Source organism: Diabrotica undecimpunctata, chromosome 7 (genome assembly GCF_040954645.1).
Source record: "Diabrotica undecimpunctata isolate CICGRU chromosome 7, icDiaUnde3, whole genome shotgun sequence".
Lineage (NCBI taxonomy): Eukaryota > Metazoa > Arthropoda > Insecta > Coleoptera > Chrysomelidae > Diabrotica > Diabrotica undecimpunctata.
In genome coordinates, this window is record NC_092809.1 from 148262831 (window position 1) to 148284201 (window position 21371).

Below are 21371 nucleotides of genomic sequence, written 5' to 3' on the forward strand. Positions count from 1 at the left end.
GGAACTATCATTGTATTTTGTAACCAAATAAACGTCCAAAAAGTTATTTTGAGAAATATTTCAATACAGTTCTAAAACCTGATCCAATAAAAGATGGTATTTACCGTACGTCGGAGAAGTAGTTACTTCCATTTCTAATTTCCAATTCTAAACGTCACTTCCTACAGTAATAAATGTCAGTGTCAGTGAGAGACTTATTTTTTATGAATTTTCTGGCTTGTTCAGAATCAGAATCTTTCACATAACAACAGTGATGTGAAAAAATAATAAGTGTTTTAAATAAGAAACTACTATGCCGTTAGCAAATTCGGGTGAACCATGGCAAATTCATCACGCCGATTCAGAGGTAATTTGAAAAATATGTATTACTGGAGCTACCCTTTTTGTATAAACTCATCTTCAGTTTTATTTTGGTTTAAACGCACGCCTAGCATCAATTTTTTATGATTCTTTAACCGGTTTGTTCATTTTACAGCCTTTGGAGTATCCAGATCCCTAAGAATAGTGTCTGTACGTAAATTGTTTACGTTTTTTGCAACTTTTTGTAATCGCACCAAAAACATCATTTACTCTTGCTGCATGACATTTACTAAAGTATCATTTATATTGGACAAGTTTACTTGCTTTTAGCTAGCAAGAAAGGTACAATTTAAGTCAGTTTTGGCTGAAGGGGTGAATATACTCAAAAACTTTCCCCTGGTCAAGTAGATAAGTATTTGGCGAGTTTGCATTACCTGTTGCGCCTATTAGGCCTCAAAATATCCAAAACTATGACTATACTAATCTAATTTACCAAGCAGCTAATATGCCAGGAAGTAGCAAGAAAAATAATCCTAATAACCTTTCAACTAGAAATTATCTGCTGATGGAGTTGATTACATTATAGCATCTTGTGTATTTGTGGCTAGTACTGAGTAAATTCTTCCAATATAATTGTTCTTAAGTGTAATATAATAATATGAGCTTGAACTGGAGACCAGCTGAAATATATGTGTTTAGAAAAGCTTGAGAAATTTATGTGCTTTTATTTTCATTACTGGATTTAATTTACAATTGTTTAACAAGTAAATCCTTCAGTAGATAACCCCTACCTCTAAACAGATAATTTATATACTCTCATGCAATAAAGGTACACACATAATAATGTCTAGTAATATTTTACAATATATTTAATAATTTAAGCAACATTTATATTAATCCTTTGGTTGATGCTCCTTTTATACCCCCATGACTGTGCCCTGCAATTTTACTTAACTATTGTATTATTATTAACCATTATTTTGTATTTCTTTCTTAGTCTAGTTCATTTGTGGTGTTATTTTTAGGAATAAACACTGTAATAAAAACATTTTGAAACCTGGAGATACATGATTTGCCATTTTAGTTTTAATAGCTACTGTGGGCTAAAAATCTACTATGTAAGGACCCTACGCTTGTCACAGTAAATCCCAGATGTAAAAGGTTTTTGTGTCACACCAATCATTATCCCATATTATGCAGATAAACTCATTGGTATCATACCTAAAGGGGGTCATTGTATCAAACACATTGCTGACAAATTCCTGAGAAAAGTCTAAAGTAGGTGCAAGTTTGTGAATTAGTTTTGTTTTACTCTCTTTGAATTATCAATCTCTTGTAAATTCAACTATAAATCTTTTATTATCTTTGATGTCATTATCGTCAGTGGTGCTACAGCCGTAGTTGGGTCTCAACCTTCCCCAGTCTATTTTGCCAGTTGTTTCTGTTCATCGCCAACTGTTGCCAGTTTGCTGCGCTGATCTTTCTCACATGCTCATCCACATAATCCTTCCATCACAATCTTGGTCTAAGTCTATTCCTATTTCCTACTGCTGCCGCTAATAAGGTTCGTCTGGATGGGTAATTTTCATTTCATCTTGACACATATCCAGCCCATTTAAGCCAGTGAAGACTTACCCTGCAGGTTTCAAAGGTTTGTGTCAAATTGCCTTGTATTTGCACTCTGCAGAAAACTTTACTCATAGTTGTTTTTACAAGTCTTATTAATTAATGGGGTATGTTAAGTTTACTCATAGCTTCATATAATTTACATCTTAGGATACTATTGTACACTAACTTCAGTCCACAAAGAGATGAAAGATATCAATGTTAAATTCATTGGTTTTTTCTAAGATTTGACAGAGCACAAAAATCTGGTCAATTGTTGACCTACCTGGCCTAAAACCGCTTTGATATTCACTAAGGTGTTCTTCCACATACATACTTAAATGGCTGTACAGGGTATTGGAGAATATTTTGTATATTGTGTTCAGAAGAGTTATACCCCTATAATTTTTACATTCCAACAAATCTTCCTTTTTGTACAGTGGATATATGATTCCAGTGCACCATTCCTCTGGTATTTGTTTTTCTTCCCATACTTTGACTATTATGCTGTGAATTTGGTGCATAATGCTATGTTTGATGAGCTCTGCAGGGATACAGTCCAAGGAGGACTTGTTATTTTCCTTTTCAACATTGTGGGTGTTATTTTTTGGCCTTTGAGGTGACGCATCATTTTCCACTTTGGTACCAAGTAGTTCTTTGAAGTGCTCAACCCATCTGCTTTGTACTGTGTCACTGGTACTAACTATATGTCCATCTTTGTCCTTACACATCGTCAGCCATGGTTTGAATTATTTTCTTGTCTTCTTATTTATGATGTTATAGAACTTTCTAGTTTAATTTTTTCCCTTAAGTAATTGAAGCTCTTGCATGGTTTTCCAAGATCCTCTTTTTTTCTTCCATACACACTTTTTTGTCCTTCCTGAGTTCTTTGTATGTTTGCTCCTAATCTCGTGTTCTTCTTTGTTGCATTAGTTTTTCTTATATGCATATTTTTTTCTGTTAGTGATATCGTCACATTCATCTTCAAAGCAGCCATTGTGTGAAGTGGGTTTTTCTTGTCCTAGGACGTGATGTGTCACTTCTATAATTGTTCTTCTACATATATTCCATTGCTTGCTAGCTGTTAAATTCTCATCTATTACTAAATATATACATCCATTTGATTAGAGAAGTTACCTGGTTACTATTATGTTGTAATCTATTTGATTTTGTGTTGTTCCATCATGTGAAGTCCATGTTGTTTTATGGATATTCTTGTTATTGAAGTAGGTACTTCCAACGACCATGCCCTTTGCCCTTAGAAGCTGCAAATCCTATTATTTTATTTCTATTGTCGTTGGTGACGTCATGAGCACTTCATTTTCAGATTTCTTTTCCTATATTTGCATTAAGATCTCCAATTATGATCTTGATGTCGTTTCTGGAGCATTTGTCATATATGGTCTCTACTTTGTAATAGAAATGATCTTTGATCAATGTCTTCTATCTTGGATGTACTGGTTTGTATTTTCCACAATATTGTTAATTATCTTATCAGTAATAAATAGGTATATCACTTAAATTTTTTCCTCTATTTTCCAGTTTTTTAGAATTTGTTTTTGAGCCTGGCAAAATATCTATATGTTTTTAGCCTTGTTTTTAGACGAACAAAGTGCTTTACTTATTCAAATGCAGTAGAACTTCAATTAACTGTCATTTTTTGTTAACCATCAGTACTTACTGCAAAAACAAAATAAAAATTTATATCTGACTACACCTTTATTTCAAAATAATGGCCAAAGCCATTAAAATGGAGAAAAACTTAATAGGGACCCGCAATTTAAAGCTAGCATTAGATGGCTTCATAAATTAAAGATCCACCACAGAATTTATCAGCTTGACATCAGTGGATTAAACTTAGTGCAAGCAGTTTAGTTATTGATTCAGATATTATATACAAAAACCTTGATCATAAAAAATTTTAATATCAATGCTCTACCTGCCAATTAGTATTCCCAAAAGAGCAGTTGGATGGGTCAACTTATTTTTTGTGATTGGTTTTACAATTCTGAATAATCTTGAGTTTGTGCCTCATCTTAGAGCTCATTTGGCCAAAAAACATTTACCACAGAAATCATTATTGCTAATGAATAATACACTAACTCTGATTGTGAAATGAAAAGTGACTATGGCAAAATAAGAGGCCTCTTTGATCCAATGAATATAACTTCATTTGTACAACTTATGAACAAAGGCGTAATTAAAAATATGAAACACCATTATATGAATTATTTTATTGAAAGTATATTTTTATTGGATAATCAAAATCTGTAAATCCATTTGGGAAATCATAAACTATGAGGATGCTATATATGATGTGGCCAGTGCATGAATTTATCTTACAATGTCTAACCGAAAGAATGGATGGAATTAACTTGGTCTCAATGCAAAGCTAAAAAATTTGAGAAAATGGAAGCTGTCACTGTTGACGAAGTTATTTAGCATTATAATTGATTACCAAGCAGATCTGATGCCAGATGAAATAATGGGCAGATAGAATGTATGAATAGATTGGACAGAAGGTTCAAAATTGTAAGTGAAAATGAAGTTGTCACCAATGTAAGTGCCACAGAAAAAGAAGCTGGTGATTAAAGAAACTGATGATGTTAAGTGTTGAGTTAATGATGGAAAAGAAACTGTTAGCCACCCAGAGGCCCAAATAAAGTAGATAAATACCTCGTAAGTACATACAATAGTTTGAAAGTCAAGAAGAATGTAATTGGATGTAGAAGCAATATGGTTGCATTAAAAGCCTGTACACAGAAGAAAATGACAAACTAAATCATCCGGGTTTGGACTATCAATAATGAATCAAAAAATTAATAATTTCTCTCTTCTTTGTTGAGAGATTAGAGTCTACGTGTAGACTCTCTTTTCCGATGGTGGCGAAAATATATTCTCTCTTCTGACTTTGGCACTAAAGTCTCCTGCTATTATTTTGATGTCATTTTTTGGGCACTCATCGTACTCTCGGTCTAGTGCTTCATAGAACATGTCTTTTTCATCATCCTCTTTTTCTTCCGTTGGAGCATGGATGCTAATAATGCTAATATTAGCGAACTTCCCTTTAAGTCTTATTCGACATATCCTATAATCAATAGCTTCGAAATCGATTACACTATGTTTAACCTTGCTGCTTACAATAAATCCGGTATCAAATTCGTGTCGGGTAGGATCTCCACTGTAGTAAATATTGCAGTTATTTTTTTCCAGGATGCCTGAGCTAGTCCACCTCATTTCTTGTAAAGCAATGATATCTGCTTTGGCATTATTCATTTCTTGTATGAGCAGAGCCGTGTCTCCAGGCTGATAAAGGCTTCTTACGTTCCACGTGCAAAGTTTTAAATCATTATCCTTATTTCGTTTGCGAGTTCGTCGTAGGTGAGACAATCCGGTTTCTTTCTTTGTAGCTCTCATAACAAAAGGTTTTTTACAGGGTTGGGTAGTTAACCCAACGCCAAACCCCCTTTTCGGAGGGCCATTTCACCCGCTCTCGTCAGTTCCCGACCCAACTTTACACCCGGGTTGGATACCAGATCTCCAGTTGGGTTGCTCCAGGGGACACCAGCGTGAAGGTGAGAGTCGGATTTGAGTAGAAGAGGCTAGTTGGAGTAAACTGGAATCAACTCCATGTTTTCGCATTCTACCCCTTTATCCCCCGTTTTTCTAACTTACTGTGTATTTAGATCAACTTCTTCATTTGTTGTAGTTTCTGGTGTTTCCGGTTCTAGCGTCATTTATTCTTAATCTTTTTCTATGTGTTTTGGTTCTATTAGTTCCTTTACCTCCGTTCTTTGACCTCTTATAAAGCGCCATATTTTCTTTTGTAGACCATAAAAACCATGTTCGATTTCTTTCGAATTTCGAAAAACATTCCTAGTTTTTTTTATTATTCTTACAAGTGCATATTTTTCGTTTCCTATTGTCATGTAATTATTGTATCCTCGAGTGCCCTGTTAGACATGTATTTCAAGTAAGTTTTTAACAAAACCATAGAGTTCTTAGTCTTGGGAATGATTTAATTATATTTATATTTCTTTCACCAAGAACTTCCTTAGCTGAGGCTAAGATATTAGACTTAATTTTTGCTCAGCTTTCTTGGACTCCATCACTTTCTGTGATATAATGTTTCTGCTTCTTTTTGTTATTCTTTTTTGGAACAGGTATCTTGTGGAGTCATCCTGTAAACTTTTGACTTTTATCTTTGTGTATGTTTTTATTCAGATTTTGCACGATACTAATTTATGATCGCTTCCTATTTCTGCTGATGTTAGTGCTCTTACATCCAATGTTTGAGAGGGGTATAGCTCTCTATTTGAAAGAATATAGTCTATCATAGATATTTGTCCTCTAGTATTTTTAAAAGTGGATTTGTATTGTTTTTTATGAGGGAAAAATGTTAATTACATTATTAACAGGTATTTCATTTATGCTGCAAACTCCAGAAGATCTCCGTTTTCATTTATGATTTTTTAATTATATCACTGTTTTATTCCTGGAAATATATCTCACGGGCGTTAAAATCACGCATAATGATTATATACTCATTTGGGGTTTTGTTTATTACAGTTATTGCAGTCATGTTCACTTTATAGAGTTAGTGAACATGACGTAGCATGGAGCCCCCCCCCCCCCATCCCGCCATGATAAAGTCTGTCAGTTCTTAGACAGAACAAAACCTGATTGTAAAATTATTTATTTTGGAAGACATTGTCCATGTTAATTAAATTTCTTACAAAATTAGACGTTATCAATCAAATAAACATGAAATTAACTGCTGTTAAATGGTGAGAATACATAGGGCGTCTGTACTCGGTTCTAAAATGGATTTAAGTGTAACACAATAGCACGAATTAGTCCATAAAATATATTACTCCTTCTGGTTTACATATTTAACTAGACATATATGTAGTCATGAGAAGGTGCTTTTGTGATTTGGTCAGTTTATTAAGTAATGCGGTAATAATTAAGGAACAACTATTTATTAATTTAATTTATCAACTAATATAACAAATGAATATAATAGGGTATCGTTAGTTTCGATATATTTTTTTCTTAGTAAAATAAATAAAATAAGTATACCTACACAATTTTTTATATACAATATATTATAAGTCTGTATAATTAACTGTTAAGTGGCATGACTCTATTTCTGCAGTTAAAACCTTCTTAAGAACATTCATAATAAAGTAATGAGCTACAGTTCCCTCTAGTTTATCACTTTCGTTATTTTAATATATCTAATAACACATGTTCCTCTCATCTTACTTTAGATTTTCCTGATAAATCTGATCAAATCTTCCCCCTTAATTGTGTCGCTTATCTCGCTATTCATTCTCAGTTTTCTGTTTTCCATTCTTATTGGATCTATGATTATTCGCAAAATTTATTTATTTACTTATGAAGCGTATTGTCTTTGCTACATGTAACCTTTATTGTAATTGCCACTTTGTACATTTTCTGTTTTGTATTCCTGCTTAGGTTTCTTTCTTTCATTAGTTTGTTGTAGTTACATTAGGTTTTGTAGCCTCTCAGATACGCTTTGTTATTTCTGCGTTCTCTCATTTCTTACACTTACTATTGCTCCCAAGTATTTGAAGTGTTGAACTTAGATATGTAATTTTTCATTTTTATTATTGTAGTGTGCTCTTTTGCGAAAAATTTTATTTTTCCTAATTCTTAGTCCTCTTTTCCAAGCTTTTCTTAACTCTTTCTTACTGCTACTGTTCCTGACTATTGAAATGTCTAATGTCTACCGTATACATCAAGAAGTAAAGTAGAGGTCCCAAGATGGTGGGACCAAGAGGTCCCGTGAATGGCTTTGTCCGAAAACCAGTTGTTGATTTATTATTATTATTTTTATTATTATACAATGATATCGAGCCAAAGCAGAGCTTATGTGGCCCAAAGTACAAAATATTTGTAGGTACTAAACTAAATAATGTAATATAAAAAATTTTCTAACGAAGTAAAAATTAAAAATAAAAATAATATCCAAAATAATTAGTTCTTAGAAAAAGTTCTTTCAATAATAGCAAATTACAAAAAATCCAAAATTATACGAAGTATACATATGATTACAAAATTTATTCTAACGAAGAGAAAACATATAAAATATATCTTTACATTTATAACAGTTTTTATAAAAAATACAAATATTACACAGTTAACATAAGATTAGGTACAATGTCGTTAGTTTTGATCAAACTTGTTTTTGAAACTATTTAATCTATGTCATCACTTAAACTGTTCTATTTATCAAAAACTCGGTTAATTAAAGAGTTTTGTCTTTCAAGTAGTTTTAAAACATTCCTTTTTCAATTTATAGTTATAGTTATGACCTCTTAGTCTAGCATCTTCATTGATATTAAAAAAGTTTGTTGTTCCCCAAAAATCCCCTCTAAAAATTCTATAAGTAGATATGACATCGCCTCTTTCTTATTCATGAATTAATGGAGACAACTTAAGCTTTCTTAGTCGGGTTTCATAGTTTAATCTTCCATAATTAAAAGGTAGCTTACTAGCTTTTCGTTGTACTCCTATTAAATTATTGTTCCTTTGCAAATGGGATGACCATACTAACACTGCAAGTTCTAGGTGAGGTCTGACATAACTTTTATAGAGTTTCAAAAACAAGTTTGGAGACATTCTATTAAGAGCTTTTGATATACAGTATAAAGCAGAGTTTGCTTTACTTTGCTGTTTGAGTAGACCAACTTAATGTTTGGTTGATCATAACACCAAGATCATGAATGAACACTTATATGAAGATCCAAAAACTCAAAACCTCATCATACGAAAGTTTTTCTTCCTTACATCAAAGGTGTCACTGACAAAATCGACAAAATTCTTAAATCAAGAGGAATAAAGACAATATCTACCACCCAAGAGAAACTTTCATCTCTTTCCGATCAATCAAAGACAACATTCCAAATAAACAACAAGGAGTTTATGAAATTACTCGTGCAGACTGCCCCCGATCCTATATAGGCCAAACAAATCGTAGAATCCAAAATAGGATTTAGGAACATTCCATTTCTGTTCGCAATTCCGATTTAATTTTAGCTCTAGGTTAACACCATCTTCGAAAACTCTAGAACCGGTGCCCCCATCCGCTTCGATAAAACAAGAATTATCCGAGAAGCCATAGAAATTGAGAAAAGGACAAATTGTTTCAATAAAAGAGATGACGGCATACGGTTACCTTCGACATGGAGCCTATCATAAAGAAAATATCGTCAGCTCCACCCACCAATCAAAATCCTACTGTCAGAAATGTTCGCGAAACCTCCCGCGCCAATACCCACGCTAACCCCCACGCCAACCTCCACCCAAACCACGTCACCATCGACGGTATAAATGAACCGTCCTCTGTTCCCAGTAGCAGTAATTCATTGATTATTGATCAGTGTAGTAGTGTCTGAAGGCTCGGAAGACTGAGGCCTCGGAAGCACTGGAGAAGATATTAAAGAGGATGTCGAAAGCTCGGCGTAATGATAATCGAAGCGGGTCAACCCGGAAGAGCTAGGAGGGCCACTAGCCCTAGGTGGGTCTTGGCTGACTGTACATCTTTGTTCAAATTGGCTCGGTCTTCTGTCAATGTGTAGTCAAATAGGATGTTCATTTTTTAGATATCTGATTGGATGTTTTCTCCCCATCGCATTCTGGGACAACCAAGTGACGTTTTTGTCGTGGGAAGCATTTATACGATATTATTAAATCTACAGAATTCAATGAAAGAAAACATATACTAAAAAAAATTCATCGTATACCTTTTTTTTGTCTCCACTTTATTTACAATATGTTCTTAGAATACAAACGTAATGTAGAAAACGTAGAAAACGTAGAATACGTCAAAAAATACGTAAATATTTTGACTAATATTGCTAAGGACATGTAGGAATTTTCTCCAATGAGAAAATACCTTTAATATTAGTTTATAATACTACTATTTTAAACATATGTATTTATATAGTTATTATTATCTAACTAAATCTATTACCAAAGTCCGTTGGTTTGAGTTTGAATCGTTTTAAACGACGCACTTCACCTGGGGTTTCGTGTAGCTCACGCACTAGCACATTACCATGATCACTGGCTTTATAATTGTGTTTATCACTGTAACGTGTTATTTCTGTTTTCACCGATGATATTTTCAAGTCTCTCTCGATTAGATGATTGGGCACGTACCACGGGGCATCTGTTATTATGCGCAGGATGTTATTTTGAAATCTTTGGAAGATTTTAAGGTTTGGCTTACTAGCAGCATCTAGAGTTCTATTCCGTTTGTCTATACCGACTTTAGGATTGACTTGTAGATTAGGAGTTTATTTTCTATTTTTAGTCTGGATTTCCTGCCAATCAGCCAAAACAATTGGTGAAGTTTTGATCCTAATCCTAATTGTTTACGTTTTGTAAATATATGTGTTCTCCATGTCATAAGTTGATCCAAATGCATACCAAGGTACTTTACGTCATTGATTTGTTGAAGCTGTGTTCCGTTCTTTTCATTGTGAAGGTTACGTGCTTGGATTTGGCTTTATTTGCTTTCATTTTCCATTTGTTCAGCCAAAGTTCGATCTTGTAGGTTTTTCGTAGCGGTGACTGCATTTTGGTGTGATGCTAATAATACAGTAACATCCGCGAATGTAGCTACTGTTGTTGAGTGTATTTCTGGGAAATCCATGGTGTATAGTAGGTAAATTACAGGTCCAAGAACACTGCCTTGGAGCACACCTGATTCAACTGGGTACAAGTCTGTGCATTCCTCTTGGTGTCTAACTAGGAAGTATCTGGTAGTTAGATAAGATTCCAGAACACTATAGAATCTATGCGTTAGATGCTTTTTGATTGTATAGAGTAGGCCAGTGTTTCAGACCTTATTAGAAGCCTGATTTATATCCAGAAAGGCTGCGGAACATCATCGTCTATTTTCTAGATCGTTGACAGGTAATCAGGAATGATTTTTTTGTTTTCTAGGATGGGTTGATGATTTTTTTTAAGATTTCTAATGCTGTTATTTTCTTAACACCTGTTTCTGTAAGGGTCCATGTCTCTACTCCACATAGGAGAATGGAGAATACATAAACGACAACCATTATATTAACGCTCAGATTGCAAACAACATATTTCATTCTATAAAACATACTTTCTCATAATGGCTTTCTCAATTCAACACGAATATTGTTCTGAAGCTATTTTCTTGTGGCATCTTAAAGTAATTACTATTTAAATGGGAATAAGCCACAATTAAAGGTTAAAATAAATTTATTTACGTTTCAATTTTCACTTTAATCATCATCATCATGGCTTTACAACTCTGCGTGGCTCCTAGCCTCCTCAAGAATTTCGCTCCAGTCGTTATCCATCACCTTTCTCCGCCAAGCACGTATTCCCATAGTTCTTATGTCTTCATCGATGTTATCAAGGAACCTTGTTCTGGGTCTTCCTCTTCTCTGTTACTGGACATGAACTTCCAGATGAGTATTTTGATATCAGAATCATTTCCCATCAAATATCGCAGTTAAAAACTGCGCGCCAAAAACGCTAATAAAAAGCATTTCCTACTGTATGGCTGGTAACCCCTGAAGTACCTGAACTGGCATGCTAGGCAAAAACTCTTCACTTCCTCTTGTGCGCTCCTGTCGTCTACACACACACACACGCCACCTTCTACTTTCCCCTGATTCTTAATAGTCCACTACTCCTCAACAGTCACAATTGAGAAACCGACGTCTACCACACCCCCACTACTCCGACTAAAAAAAAGGAGTACTCCATTCCTTGAAGAGGTTCAGGCCTAAACAAGGTTAAAACCCAGGTAGCTAGCCTCTTCTCTGACAAATGAATCTATTATCAAGGAGCGTTTTTCTGGGTCATTTTGTTCCATCCTCATTACATGCCCTATCCACCTCAGACGTCCTATCTTAATATGTTTTACGATATCTGGTTCCTGGTATATTTTATAAGGTTCGAAGTTGTATCGTCTTCTAAACACTCCTTTGTCATTCACTGCTCCATAGATTCGCCTTAGTACTTTTCTTTTGAAACATCCTAACATATTGTTATTACTTTTTGTTAGAGTCCAGGTCTCTGACCCATTTTTACACGTTTTATTTTTGTATTTCTCAATATAATTGTGGATTTAACCCTTTCGATACTGTTGCCGTAAAAGTACGATTTTTATTTGCATCTTTGATGAGCGAGCGCCGTACTATGGCGCAAATTAATCTCCATTGTTCAGGTTCTGTCACCGTACATTTTTAATTATTTACATCTTTGAAGAGCTATAATCGTAATAGTACGTTCTACATTGTCCATCTTGCTTACTAGTACCGTTCATTACGTTACGATCCGCAAATACAGCATATTGATGCCGTACATACACGGCAGCACATCACTCACTCTATCGCCGTACTTTCTGAATACCGTTTTTTTCAAGTTTTACGAAAAAAAAATTCCGCTACTACGATAAAACGAATATAAACAAAATGTCGACAAACGAAAAACAATTCAACCACTTCAATATAAAGAATGTAAACTACGGAGGGGCCGTCTCTATCGCGAAGTGCACAATTTTCCCGGCCCCGTATATGAGCAACGCAACCGATACTTGGCCCGTAGCGAAAGGTAACCCTTTCGTAAAGAAGGAGATTGAGCCCAAAATAGCATCTGTTGGCCGTGCAAATTCTGCGGTTTATCTCTGCGGTAGTATTATTTCCAGTGTTAATCATTTGATATAGAAAACGTACGCGTACGTTTGAGAATTATCTTAACTCCAAATAGGGCAGGTTTGTTTGTTGACGTAGCCATTTAATCAAAAGTGAGCTTCATCGCTAAACGAAGTTCGCTTATGAAAATCGGAATCAACGCAATCTCGTTGTGGACCCACTCACCGAATCTACGAATCTACGCCTTGCTAGTTGATGATGTACCTTCAATTCTTGTGTGATTGAATGAGTTGGATTTTGTAAGCATGCAAAGCAAGATCTTTCCGCAAAATCTTCCATAAAGTGGATGGACACGTATCCAACTGCTGTGCACGATGGCAGATAGACTGATTCGGGTCTTCCTGTATGCCAAGCTGTACACCAGCAATAACGTCTTCTGTACGACGTGTCTGTGGATGCATATTATCATTTAGAATAAACGTGGTGCAAAAACTTTCCATGGTTAATCGAATTACTTGCTGTAATGGACTATTATGTTGACCATAAAATAGACGTAGTGCGCGATACGTATTTCGAACAGAACCACAATTTTCAAAATAAATTTGTACAATTGGAGGCGTTATTCGGGCGTCCAGTCTATTCATTATGAAATGCCAAACCGAACCTAACATAAATCACTTGACAGCTGTCAAAATAACCGACAGTTAAAAAAGTGTTACCATTTTTACCAACTTAAATTTCTATACCTCTAAAAAAGATCCTTTACTTTAGCTTCTCTATACGTATATTCATCTGCAGTTAATTTTTTTATTACTTTTATGGTCTGCTGAACATTGGCGGTATTATACTGTGATGATATTTATTATATCTCTTATAGTTTGCATAATACTCTATATTCTTGTTTTTCATATGGTGGTAAATATTGAGATGTTTTCTCCACTGAGCTAATTATGTCGAATTTTGGAATAGATGGATGAGTAACAGCAAAATTTAGACCCTTTGACAGTAATTAACTCTCCTTCGTAGTTATCGTATATAGTTATTTTTATGTATTGGTGTCAAATATCGTGTTGTCTATCCGGTCGATATTTACCTTGTGGTAGTACATTTGTTAAGCATGTCTTTTATCATTGTTTTCAATTTTTCCAATCAAAATTTTATCAGTTCTGTCGTAATATTACCTGGTTCAGTTGCTCTGTTGTTTTTTATTTTATTTTGATGGCTATTTTTATATTCGTTTCGATTTTCTTGTGTCATTTGTCACATGTTTCCCATTCTTCTTCTTTTATTAATTGTAAGCTGGATGTTTTGTTGTTTTTTGCAATGTTGTATATAAATTTTCATGATTCTATACTTTTGTTTCCTCGTAAGTGTGTTGATGTTCCATGCATTTTTTATCGAATGCTCTCCTCTTTTTTAAAATTATTCTATTGACTAAGTTCCTTTGTCTAACAAATTCCTGTATATCTTTTTCATTTTTTGAACTTTGTATTTTTGGTATAAGTACTTCCTTTTTTATTTTGACTTCGTTTTCTATTTTTTCTGTTCACCATAGACTTTCATTTACATATTTCATGTTTTCAGTTTGTCCCAACGCTTTGTGTGCTGCCTCATGTATCGATTATTTGATGTATTCCTGCATGTCTTTAATGTTTTCGTATACACGCCCCTTTAGTTTCCTGTCTAATCCTTATTGATACAGTATTCTGATGCTATTTTGATGAAGGTCTGATAAGTTGCATTTCACTATTTTATGGTGTTTATGGTTTCGATTTAGATTTTTTCTGTTTCTTTAGTTTGACTAGTAATATGTTTTGAAAGAGTGAAAGTTTCGGTTTTAACAGGTGGTGGTTTGATCCACATTCTGATTCTCTATATACACTTACATCTATTGTTTGAATTAATGACTTCTGTTGCATGATTATATAGTCAATAATTGCTTTTTGTTGTCTTGTTGGCTGTCTCCTTGTATACGTGTGCATTTCTTTATGTTTATAGAAGCCGTTCATTAGTCGAAGTTCGTATTCTGTACATGTCTATCTCTCTCTCTTCCGCATTTATCATGCACTGCGTTTTCACAATGTTATCCTACTATTTTAACTTTATTGGTTTTACCAATCTGGCTATTAAAATCATCTAGTATTATTTTCTCTCAGTTATTTTAATGTTTCGTTGATCGCTCTTCTCAATCCATCAAAAGTATATTTTTGTTTGGATTGTTTGGTGATCTGTGGGGCCATCTTTTTTTTTTTTTGAGTACCGTGACCAAATTAAGCTTGGGTAGCTTCCATGACTATTTTTTGATCTTGTTCCCGATCTTACGTTGTATTTAATACTGAATCTGCTAATAAGCCAGTCCGTTGATGAAGGTTTCTGAGCCGTGACTATTTCTTTCTACCAATTCTTCACTTTTTCCCTCCATCGTTCCGTTGAATGTTAACACCAACATCCAGTATCTGCTATCTCTCATTATATTCAAGGTTTCTCATAAGTGTGGGGACCTATATGTTTATAAATGCAAGTCTTCTTATCAGAACATTCATGTGTATCTTCATTATTTGTTCATTTATTATATCGAAGTTTGTGATGTTTCTCTTTTATTTCTGTTTTACTAGTATCGCTAGTCCTTTCAGTGTTCTCTATTATTTTGGTACTCCTCCGTAGATAAATAGATATTCTCTTAAGTCTCAATGTCCTTCTGATTTTTTGCGTAATTTCCGTCAGTGTTTCGAGGATGTCTAGTCAATTTTACAAAAACATATGGAGTGCGATCCATCGTCAGAACTCTTATTATGGAGAGCCAGTGAAGTTTTGTAGTGAGTTGTTCTTTCTATAGTCCAATTATCTGTCATGACTTGTCATGAATCATTGTTCATTTTTCATTCATCATTTTTAATGTCGAAATAGGTGAAATGTAAAATTTATCAATTAATTTCAATATTGTGTGTGTATGCAAATCAAATTACGGCACCTGTGATGATGAATTAATGCTGTTTCTTCCAGTGCACTGGATTGGTTTGGCAGCGTCTGTTTACACTTGGGGTGGATATTTTATACAAAACTGGACTGTCTAGCATACCGGTTATACTAATACTGAGTGCGCCAAAAATAGCTTCGCGTCCCTTAAGTATGCTAGGGCGGTGCCTATAGGACCGTATTAGTTTACGTATATAAGACATACACACACGTTACTTAAAGAATTAAATATAAAATGAAAATAATAAAAAATACTTAATACAAAAATAAAAATGAGTGTTTAGGGACGGAATATCCTCTATTCCTCCCCTTTTTTTGGCCTTTCACCGGCTGAATCAGGGGTAGAGGTATATTCTACGGTATCAGTGTTTTTTTCTTTCTGTTACTCATTTTTGGTGTAGATATCTTGGACAATATCAGCTCATGATCACTCCCTATCTCTGTCGATGTCAGTATTTCTACATCCAAGAACGATATAACTCCCTGTTCGATAGAATATTGTCTATCACAGATCATTATCTTCTTCCCTTTTCCTCTCCTCCTCTCTGCGCCTTTTACCCATCTTTCGTTCGCCATTCTTGTACCCTAACCATCCACCCATATCTTTTTGCTCTAATAATGTGGATCATTTCAGGTTTCCCGTACATCTAAGTTCTTATCCTACAAAGTTTTTTGTTATCCTTTACTCCGTCGCCAATTTTTTCTCAAAACACTTCGCTCCCAGATATCTCAGAAGCACTACCGTAAAGATCTGTGGGTTGGATTACCGTTCGGTATAGTCTCAGCTTTGTCGTTTTGGGTATGTTTTTTGCTTTTACTAATTTGTACAGTGCTTCAATGGTTCTCCTTCAGTGGAAATATTCCTTTTTGACGACTCTACTGGGGCTATGGTATGGCAGACATTATGTCAAAGTTTTCTTCCGGATAGCTGATTTGTAAGTAATCATATACAGGGTGAGTCATGAGGAACTTTACATACTTCTACCATATGTAGAGTCCCTCAGGGAGCATATCATGTGGCCACTAAAAAATGTCAACTCCTCTTCTTTATTAATTAACAGGGTGATTTGTGTAATTGACCATTTATTTCATTTTACTGTAGTGTTTATACGGCTCATTTGATTTTTTAAATTTTTGCATGATACAGTACACTACTATCAAGCATTCGACTGGTATTAGCTAAACTAAAAAATTCCAGGACTGGCTTTGGAAAAATTAATTTAGGGATTCGTATTAAATATTACACCCTGTATATATTTTTTTTAAAATGCAATAAGTGATTTTCAAACTACATAAATAGCCAATGAAAACGACATATGCGACAATGTTGTCGCACTTTTATTAAATTTTTAGTGAACGATCAAATCTTACCAAAAATAGAACAACCATAATGAAGTATCAAATTATAAGGTAATTAATTTAAACAAATGTTATAAATTTCAAACATTTTAATTGAAATGATAAACTCAGTCACTGCACAACAAAAAACAGTAACTACTAACAATAACGAAGAACAATTTAAAAAAAAAACTAAAAATATGTACATAGTTATGATAAACCCATAAATTAGAACTGGAAAAGATACAATAATGGTAACACAATAAAAATAATTCAAAATAGATTTTCGAAATGGAACCCTGCAGCCTGTGCACATTTTTGTTGCCGAATTGTTAATTGACGTATTGAAATACGGATACTCTGGGGATCGTTTCTAATAGTATTACAACAATGTATAATTCTATCAATTAATTGTTGTCGGTTATTAATATTCACTGCGTAAACTAGTTGCTTCAATCGTCCCCAAATATGGTAATCAACGGGATTGAAATCAGGGGATCTTGAAGGCCACGAAATAGGACCTGCACGTCCTATCCACCTGTTGCCATAAACATTATTGAGATGTTGTCTCACTGCCAGTAAAAAGTGTGGGGGTGCCCCATCATGCTAAAAATACATCCCTCGGATAGCAACGTTCGCGTTGGCAAGCAAATTCGGCAAAATATTTTGTAGAAAGTTCAAATAGACCTGCCCTGTTAAAGGACCATCAAAAAAGTGAGAACCTACTAATTGGTTATTTATGACACCAATCCACACGTTAACCGAAAACCTTAACTGAGAACGACGTTCTCGAATAGCATGGGGATTTTCTTCTGCCCACACATGTGAATTTTGTGAATTATTTATCCCGTCTCTGGTAAATTGGGCTTCATCTGTAAATAGTGTCCTGTATAGCGTTGGTCGATTATTGGTAATCCATCTACAAAATTCCAACCTATCGATCTCATCTCCAGCATGTAGTCTCTGAACCATTTGAATGTGATATGGGTATAGATCATTTTTTTGTAAGACTCTACTTACTTTTGATTGAGTAACATTGAGTTCTCGACTTACTTGTCTAGTGCTTATTGTAGGGTTCATAATAACGGCGTCCTTAATGTCATCTTCCTGCGCTTCATCTACATGTCGCTCTGTTGTTCCACTAGGAAAAGTGCCATTTTCTCGCAAATAATTAAAAACTGACCCAAATGTTGGATGACTGGGAATTCGACGATTAGGAAATCTCCTGCGATATTCTCTACTAGCAGCCCTACCATTCCCATTACAGAATCCATAAACAAATATTATGTCTGCATATTCTGTGGTCGAGAACTGATGTGGCATTTTGAACGAAAGTATCAAAAGCTCTACCAAAACTAACACAATGTACTAAACGTAGATATGACAGAAGAAATATGTATTCTTGTACACATAAATAACAATTGATAATGACAATAATGACAATGGGTATAAAATATCAAGAAACGTCAAACGGTCAACGCCAACCTTCATTTTAAACTTTTTTCGATTTATTTTTATTTAGTACAGTTGATGCAATGTATTATTATTTGACATAAAATTTTAATCATTTACAATCAACAAAAACTAACACATACAAGAGGTTTGACTTTTTAATCAATTTAATTTATTATTTATCGAAAATAATGCCCCAATACGATCTATGAGTAAAAATTTAAAATTGAAAAACAATTGATTCTATCGTAGAGATAATACAAAGTGACAGTAAAGATGTTAATTTTCTACGTATTAGATTATGTTGTAGGAACTCATTTTAATTAAAATGTTTGAAATTTATAACATTTGTTTAAATTAATACCTTATAATTTGATACTTCATTATGGTTGTTCTATTTTTGGTAAGATTTGATCGTTCACTTAAAATTTAATAAAAGTGCGACAACATTGTCGCATATGTCGTTTTCATTGGCTATTTATGTAGTTTGAAAATCACTTATTGCATTTTAAAAAAAATTTATACAGGGTGTAATATTTAATACGAATCCCTAAATTAATTTTTCCAAAGCCAGTCCTGGAATTTTTTAGTTTAGCTAATACCAGTCGAATGCTTGATAGTAGTGTACTGTATCATGCAAAAATTAAAAAAATCAAATGAGCCGTATAAACACTACAGTAAAATGAAATAAATGGTCAATTACACAAATCACCCTGTTAATTAATAAAGAAGAGGAGTTGACATTTTTTAGTGGCCACATGATATGCTCCCTGAGGGACTCTACATATGGTAAAAGTATGTAAAGTTTCTCATGACTCACCCTGTATACTGTTTTAATCCTAACATGGGATTCATGTATTATAAAAAATATGGAAAAAACTACTAGGTAAAATTTGCTATTCATATATCGCAATTGGGGTGCATAACTATAACGCATAACGGAAAATTAATATTTTTGATTATCTATTTCTTGCAGCAAGGTGGCAATGTGGTGGTTTTAGTCAAAATATCCTTATCAGCGTTTGTGATTATACTCCTAATTGTAATAACGATGTGGTTATTAATGTATCCCACAATGTTAGGGAAAACATGCTGACCACATCCTTTCGTATGGTGCAATAGTCATCTTACCGATAAATATCAAGCCCTTTAACCTCAGATTAAAAATTTATGAATAAAGTTGTACACATATAATTTAATAAAATTGGGGAATTTAAAAAAATATGGGATATTTCGTACCTGTAAATAACAGTTTATTCTCGTGTCTCAAATCCGATATATTATAGAATTTATAGAAGAAATACAATTCAAAATTTTAATAACAAATCAGTCGGTAGAGTAGGCCGTACTGTAGACCAGCGCGAAGTTCATATATATATATATATATATATATATATATATATATATATATATATATATATCGAGGGCTGAGAACCATAGGGTTCCAAGCGACAGTTTGTACAAAACTCGTTTTTTAACAGAAATCTATTGTTTTTTTAATTCTGCATAGAATGGTATTGAAAGTTCTGCGATTCGTTGACAGATAGCGCCACAATCAACAGTGAAATCTAGTTCCAAGCGCACGAAATGGTTTAAAGTTAGAACTATATGGTTCCATGTACTATAGTGAGAGTATTGGTGAAAGTTACATGTGAGTTTTATCAGTTAAAATTATCATTTTCTTGTTTACAATGTCCTCTATGTCCGAAAATGAATCTTGGGAGGATTATTGTAGCTCCGGTTCTGAATATCTTCCAGAAAAAGCCCATATATACTGTGCATTTACAGAAGAGTGATTCGGGCACACCACACTCTGATAAATAGCGGAAAGGGACCAAAGATCGCATTTCAAGCAAAGAAAATAATTTTCAATTTTCCATTATGTAGAAGCGCATTATTGCAGGAAAAATTAAAAAAAAAGATATCTAGACCCAACACTTAACGTACAAAAAAATGTATGAATTGTACATTAAAATGTGCAATGCAAACAATATACCTCCACAAAAGCTGTCGTTGTATAGACACATTTTTAATTTTGAGCATAATCTAGAGTTCTTGCAACCGAAAACGGATAGGTGTGACGTCTGCGAAGACTATAGATTGGCCAAAAAAGAGAAGAGGGTGCAGGCAGAAGAGCAACAGGCATATAATTCCCATATTAAAAAGAAATTGATAATGCGCCAAGAACGTGAAAATAACAAAAAAACAGAGAACTCAAACTGTGCCATTTATGTTTTGATCTGGAAAATGTCATAAATCTACCTAAATCTGAAGTCTATGTGCTGTTTTACAAACAGAAATTAAACGTATACAATCTGACAGCTCAGTTCTGTTGATTCAGAAGTTTACTGTGCAGTATGGCCAGAAACATTATGTGGGAGATCAGGCAATGATTTGTCTAGTGCCCTAATACAAATTTTAGGGAAAGTAGTTTTAAAACATCCAGAAATAAATGGGATAATCACGTGGAGTGATAGTTGTGTTCCTCAGAACAGGAACTCCCTGATTTCAGTAGCAATCACTGACTTCCTTAACAGACATCCTAATATCCAAATGGCAACTATGAAATACTCCATACCTGGTCATTCGTGCATACAGGTTGTCGATAATATCCACTCTCGCATAGAAAAAGCTATGAAGGTTACGAATATTTGGTCTCCACTAGCGTTTATTAGACTATTGTTAAAAGTCAACAAACGAAAGCCATTCTGTGTGATTAATATGAAAACAATACACTTTAAAAACTTCAAAAAGCAGCATCATTATACCAACATAATAAAATACCTTACACTAAAGTATGTCAACTACGTTTTGTGCAAGGAGACATGTTTACTTTTCAGTATAAGCTGAATGATCACAGCGCCGAATTTTCTACAGTCAATGTTAGTAAAGTTACCAGCAGTATTAGGTAGAAACAGAGAGTGATTCCCATAAATAATTCCACTGCTGACTTTGTAGTAGCTTCGGCCGATAACACAAAACCCAAATCTCTGACTGCGAAAAAGCTTGAGTATATTGAGTTTGCGTATA

The 21371-nt window shown here is 34.1% G+C and overlaps 1 protein-coding gene across 1 annotated transcript in view; it reads left to right on the forward strand.

Moving 5' to 3' along the window:
* The first annotated feature begins 175 nt into the window (after positions 1-175).
* S6kII (Ribosomal protein S6 kinase II) overlaps positions 176-21371 on the forward strand; it is an 89893-nt gene continuing 68697 nt past the window's right edge. Inside the window, exon 1 of the mRNA XM_072538526.1 lies at positions 176-346. Coding sequence (XP_072394627.1) covers positions 293-346 — 54 coding nt within the window. The 5' untranslated portion in view covers positions 176-292. The remainder of the gene's footprint in view (positions 347-21371) is intronic.